Below are 6,645 nucleotides of genomic sequence, written 5' to 3' on the forward strand. Positions count from 1 at the left end.
TATATATATATATATATATATATATATATATATATATATATATATGTGTGTGTGTGTGTGTGTGTGTGTGTGTGTCTGTATGTATGTGTGTGTGTGTGTTCAATTGAGAACACAAATGAAAACAAATCTGAGCTTTTCAAATATTAAGATATAAGACTAATATCAATGTGTCATTTATATAATTTCTAAAACTCAAAGGATGAAACTGTAAATATTTAATAAACTAAAAGGGTAGTTTGGGTATCAAATTTTAACCTATTTTTATCCGGTTCCTTAAATATCTCTATCTCTCTCCCTGATGTTTCCTTCTTCTCTCTCTATATACCCATTCAAACCTGTAAGCCCTAATTTGGCTCAGCAGTTACCAGCATATGCTATAAACACCATCATCACAACATCTCTCCCCTAACCACCACATTTATAGACGTATCAAGAAGGAGAACATTATTATTCGTCTTCAACCCCTGCAATACCATGTTACATCTCCCACATAGTAAAAACAGACCAAAATACAGGGTTCTTGTATGAGAGAGATTCAAAACAAAGATGAAGTAGCCAATGTGTTTTTCAGACCTTCAGAGGTACCGGTTTGGGTTTTTAATGGTGAATCACATCAGAATTAGGTTTTATGGCGGCGATAAGAGGTCGGGGGTAACATCCTTTGGGCGTTTTCTGCCTCGTATACTCCTCTACCAACGTTGCTTTAATCGATGCAGATACACACACGAAACTAAGGACCTATGTTCTTCGTTCTTCTTTTCTTAGATCGAATCTTGCTAATTGGTTTTTTAAGGAAGGTTTCTACATTTTCAGATGGCTATATTTTAAGCAAGAAGCCAAAAAGCTTAAATTCGGTGAGTTATTTCATATGCCTAGTTTTTATTTCCACAGAGCTTGATTCATAAATTATTATGAAAAAAGATTTTATTTTCTGCAGAGGTTTAGTGTATTGTTCATTGTCACTTCACTGAAGACGGGATTGTGAGGAAAGAAAGCATGGTAGCATTCGTAATTGAGAGTGATGATACACAAAAAGCTTTTTTTAGCTTTTCCTTTGTTTTGTTTATAACTGTACACATGAAGCAAAATCATCATAACAGTAACATGGTTGTGAAAATGAAGGTTGGGTCAATCAATTAATTATAAGTCTATAGGAATTTTTATGTATGATTGTATAGTTATTCATTTAAGAATGCAATATTTGATTTTTTAAATGTGATTACAATGAATCTGCTTGTGTTTTATTTATTTACTAGGTATGTTACAAGAGTTTATTAAAATAAAAAAGTAATAACAACTTGTAAACTTTAATCAGATTTTAAGTTATACTTTTACGTATATACAAAGTTTTTGATGAATATGCATGTAATTGAATCCAAAGTAATAAAAATTAGTATTGACATATTGTAAAATTTTGTTATGAATCACAAATTTTAAAATACTTCTTTGAATATAACATTAGATGTCTTATTGGCAAATGTGAGAATAATAAACCCCAATGATTTTGATGATTTCATTAAGACAAAAAAAAAATAGAATATACAAACAATATACAAGGAATGTACAAGTAAGGTACAAGTAAATACAGTTGATAAACAACTAAGGTATAGCTGAAGATATTATCTAACATCCCCCTCCAAGCTAAGCGTAGGATTAGAAGAAACCCATAGCTTAGATCGAAAGAAAGTAAAAAGGGGTCAAGGTAATCCTTTTGTAAATATGTCAGCAAGCTAAAAGTGTGAAGGAATAAAGTGAACATCGAGATTGCGAGAAGAAACGAGCTCTTGTACGAAGTGATAATCAATGTCTAAGTGCTTTGCACGTTTGTGTGCGACAGAGTTTTGAGCCAAGAAAATTGCACTTTTGTTGTCACAAAAAAGTACCATAGATGTATCAAAATGGAGTCATAAGTCTCAAAGAAAATGGGTAAGCCATATAAGCTTAGAAGTGGTATTTGCCAAAGCATGATATTCAGATTCACAACTAGAGCGAGAAACCGTGGGTTGCTTCTTAGCGCTCCAAAATAGAAGATTCCCACCAAGAAATATCGCATAAACATATGTGGAGCGCCTAGTCTCTAGAGAATGAGCTCAATCAACATCAAATTAACCTTGAGCGTTATCACTTAAGTGCTTATTGATTGCCAAAAATCCTACTTCTACAGTTAGTAGGCCACCGGGTTATTCAAATAAGTTGTGTTTTTTGTATGCAGTCAGGTTGACACCTCCTTATTTGTATTGACCCGTAGTGCACCCTTATGTATGTCATTGTGTATGTTGATGATATTCTTGTCACTGAAAATAATAAACATCTTACTTGAATGTTTTATTCAACACACAAACAAAGAGTTCTCTATTAAAGATCTTTGTCGTTTGAACTACTTTTTGGGTTTGGAAGTCACTCACACTACAGATGAGTCAGTGAAAATATGCTCATGTTATTCTTGATCAAGATCAAATGTTGGAAGCCAAACCTGTTTCCACGCCATGGTCTCCGGGTATGCAACTTCATAGTAAAAATAGCACACCATTTCGAGGTCCGACACTTTTTTGGTCTATTGTTGGTGCTTTACAATACATGTCTATAACCCGTCCTAATCTTTCATTTGCGATGAACTCAGTAAGCCAATATCTTCATGCCCATTTGGACGCATATTTCAAGCAGTTAAACGTATTCTTCGTTATGTTTGGGGTACAATCCAGTTTGGCTTATCTTTTACATGCTAGCATTTTAAGAATGGGGTTACCAAAAGGGTTTGATAGTGATATTGGTCACGTTAAAAGTATTAACATTAAAAATATAAAACAAAATCATGTTTTATTAATCAAATTGAATCTTAAGTTTATCTATAAAAGTTGAACATTCTTTTTATAACTTGTTTATAGAACTCGTGTGGTTAAGCGACACGTCAACTTAAAAGTACTAGTAGAGAATGGTGGATTTGGTTGTTTGTATTTTGGATCTAATTTTTCCTCAACATAGCACAAAGATTAGCTTCATTATATTGTCTATTTAATTTCATTCTACCGTGGTTACACAAAAAGGGTAATTCGTGTTTCACGCAATGTATTTGGTTTGTTTGTATTCTGGATCAAATGTTTCCTCCCAACAATATTCGGCACTTAGATTGTATTTATTATATGATCTATTTAGTTTCATTCTATTACGGTTTACACAAGTAGGGTAATCAATATTCGGCACTAAGTATTTGGTTTGGTTCTATTTTGATCATATGTTTCCTCCCAACATAACATACAAACAATTTATGCATCAATAGTTCAACTAATGTTCGTGAGTTCTGACTTTTGATTCAATGAGTGACAAGCAATTATTCTTGCAGAAAACCGCACATCAAATAACTTTATAACCTAGATGAAAACTTGCTAGGAGTGGAAACCATCTTGATGGTATATTTGTATATCATATGAGATAAGGCATGCATTAATCATGATTGGACATCCTTCCAAGATAATTTACACGTTTAAGCTGCTACCATTTAGAACATGATAAATATGTAATCTCCTTTGGCCTTTAAAACAAAAACTAGAAATAATGTTTCTTCAATGATAGAACTACAACTAATCATATTAATATTGTTCGTCTAGCTCAAGCAATCAACTCATCTTCCATGCAATCCCGTAACTTTAGCCTTACCAAATCCATTTTATTCTCAACTATGTCACAACATTCTGCTTTGCCATCCTAGAACAAATGAAAAAATAATGTAAAAAGTGATCACCAGTTAGTACATGAAACATTTACCAACTGACACCCAATTACTACCAACGACATGCATAATCATACTTCATATACGAAGAGAATGAGAATGAGAAGTTTCATGTCGAATATTTTTAATATGTAATCGGTGATTTATTAAATTTTCATAATTGAATTTCGTATTCAAACTCACCTGCTTAGGTTTTGTCATCGGTGAAACAACTTCAATTCTGTTGATCAAATCTGCGGAATGGTTGCCGGCTATTTCACAAGCCGGCAAACCACGTGAAGCAACTCGGACATAATTTGTTATCACTTCAGTTTCATTGATTATTTTTATGGATTCAAATAAAAACACATGAGGAGTTGCACATGGATCATTTGAGAGTGGTCTTGTGTCGAATATGAACAATGGTGGAGTAGATTCCAAGATCCATGGCTTAAATGTTTGAAGTGGGGCTTTTAGGACGCTACGAGGTATGATATTCTCATAAATGTGAACTGAGTATCCCCATGAGCATGAAAAGGTCCAATTTAATTGTCTATCGTAACATACAGTTTGTTGCACCAAACGAGATTGGTCGATGTTTGCAGCTTTCATGAGGTGTTTTGCTGATTCAGAACGGTCCATTGAAGGAAAGATTGGGTCAAGTTGGTCAAAATGATGGAGGGAAAGCAAGGGAACTTTTGGGTGTGAAGATAAAAATCCAGATACATCCCCATGTAGATCCATCTGTAAAATATTCAAATTGACACCCGATATAAGGAAAATACAACTATTTAAACGAAATATAATGTAAAAGATAACCTAATACACTTTCAACGTTAGTATTTAATATTTTCTAATAATGGTCATTTACGGAATGCTTAGTGAATAACTATGTTAAAAGAACTTGGATTCTTTCAAAATGACATTGGTTGAAGCCTCCATGATATCGATTTTTATTGTACATCATACGTTTTTTTTATTAATTTTTTTTATCTAGTTCAACAAATTGAGAGGATGAAGAGAAATAATAATAATAATAATAATAAATAAATAAATAAAATAAAACAACTTGAGAAAGTAAAATTAGAAAACTCTTTTCACCACAATCAATCACATATATAATTATCTTGAAATAACTGCTAACAGAAAATATCGGTAGAATTTTTTCATAATGCTATAAATATTGGTTTATTGTTTATACATGGTTCGTTATTTTCCAAATTGTTACATATTAATTTATTATGTGGAATAATCTTTTAGGCATTAATTTAATCTCTAAACTAAATAATGAGGGCAATCCCCCCAATATTTAAATAGTACCAATATATATTGATATAATTTGGTTTATAATTTTTGTTATTGTCTGGGACATATAGTTCTAAAATTTTCACAATATGGAGTATATTAAAAGTTGAATACTTACATCTTTTAAAAAAAATTACGTGATGAGTGAAACAATTATGAAACTTAGTTAAAATTTATTGAAATTTTCCAAACTTTGAACTAACGTCAACTACGTTGATTTATAAAAGATGAAATTTTTTACTAAAGCTGTACCGAAGGCTAGGTAGAAAAGATTAAACTTATATATACCCCGCTTTTCAATTTAAAACCGTGTTAGATGATTGATATATACCTGATGAAGTCCTTGATGAGCAGTTAGCGCAACTCCAAAATCATTAACACAATTCATCAACGTTTGATCAGCACATTTCAATTGCGGATACCTTCGAACACAATCTTCTATGTTTTTCTGCACCATTTTTGCCAACGGGTAACTCATAATGAGTCCCGCTCCACCAAATCCCATGTCATATGATAGAATTTCATTCGGGGCTATGCTCTCCGAATGACCACCAATGTATATGTACTTTGTATGATCATATTTCGACAAAACATCAACCAAATTGTCAACAAAAAAGATTGAGTCATCATCTCCCATGATATACCACCTTACATCTTCTCTTTCATCCCTAAAAATCTCGATCACCGCATGTATCAACCGCACCATGACTGGCTCACCATTGTGTCGACTTTCTTCGAATAACGTTGTGATATTATCGGAAATACGAAAAGGAGGGGAGGCTTCCGACCATGGCAAGAGATCGTCTGTTGGAGCAGTGTCAAGGTAGAGGTAGCCACGGGTGATGTTTGGGCGCCACCATGACTCGATGTAGGATTTTCGATGGTGCCATGCGTTTGTAGACCCCACAAGGCCAAAAACAAGGTGGGAAATGTTGGTGGTATCAGGTGGCAACAAGGAATCATGAGTTCTGACACGAACGTAGTTCGGACGAAGGCAATTGGGTTGGGTTGAGAATGAGAAAATGACGAAGACGATGAGGATGGATGCCAAAGCGGCAAGTGTTGTATAAATTGTGGTTAATGAAGGATTGGGAATAGAAGAAGCCATTGCTAATGCGCAAAATGAGATGGTTGAAAACATGAAACCCGATATTGAAGGTTTTGCGGTATTGAATTACGGCAATGTATTTCTTAAAATAGTTTCACTAGACCTTGTTAAATGCCATTTAATTTAATTGAACAGGTTTAAATTTTTTCTTGAGAGTGTATTTAATTTGTTGCCATATTTGAACTCAATAGTTAATTAAGTTTGGACTACTTTTAACTTGTGGTTATTCCTGACCACATCATTTTTCAAATTCTATACGAAAACGACTTTGAGTTTATTACACCATCAAAACTACTTGTGAATTTCCACATATTTTACAGTAATCCGAATGAGTTTGGTCATGTGTTGCTCACAGAGTTCAAATTTATTTTTGCTCGTAAATTTAGTAAGTTTTGATTAAATATGGAAAAGATTCATACGTTTGTCTCTTTTCTAAATCTATTTAAACAATTTTAGAATCTTTGGATTTTTGGCTTTATGATTCATTTAGTAATCTTTCAAAATTCAATTTTAAGTTAAATTTTAA

The 6,645-nt window shown here is 33.0% G+C and overlaps 1 protein-coding gene across 1 annotated transcript; it reads right to left on the bottom strand.

The window, feature by feature from the left end:
* Nucleotides 1-3,440: 3,440 nt before the first annotated feature.
* LOC145060108 (uncharacterized) lies at nt 3,441-6,119 on the bottom strand. Its single transcript, XM_079007832.1, has 3 exons — nt 5,343-6,119; nt 3,911-4,450; nt 3,441-3,702 (listed from the first exon to the last, which is right to left on the bottom strand). The coding sequence occupies exons 1-3, from the start codon at nt 6,117-6,119 to the stop codon at nt 3,607-3,609; spliced, it is 1,413 nt and encodes a 470-aa protein (XP_078863958.1). The 3' UTR covers nt 3,441-3,606.
* Between the last annotated feature and the right edge of the window lie 526 nt (nt 6,120-6,645).

Source organism: Lactuca serriola, chromosome 6 (genome assembly GCF_051521515.1).
Source record: "Lactuca serriola cultivar US96UC23 chromosome 6, Lser_US96UC23_V15, whole genome shotgun sequence".
Classification (NCBI taxonomy): domain Eukaryota; kingdom Viridiplantae; phylum Streptophyta; class Magnoliopsida; order Asterales; family Asteraceae; genus Lactuca; species Lactuca serriola.

Coding starts and splice junctions, on each gene's coding strand:
- LOC145060108 (XM_079007832.1), bottom strand. CDS start 6,119: ATGGCTTCTTCTATTCCCAATCCTTCATTAACCACAATTTATACAACA. Junction 4,451..5,342: donor CTCATCAAGGACTTCATCAG/GTATATATCAAT, acceptor AATATTTTACAG/ATGGATCTACATGGGGATGT. Junction 3,703..3,910: donor CGATGACAAAACCTAAGCAG/GTGAGTTTGAAT, acceptor CATTTGTTCTAG/GATGGCAAAGCAGAATGTTG.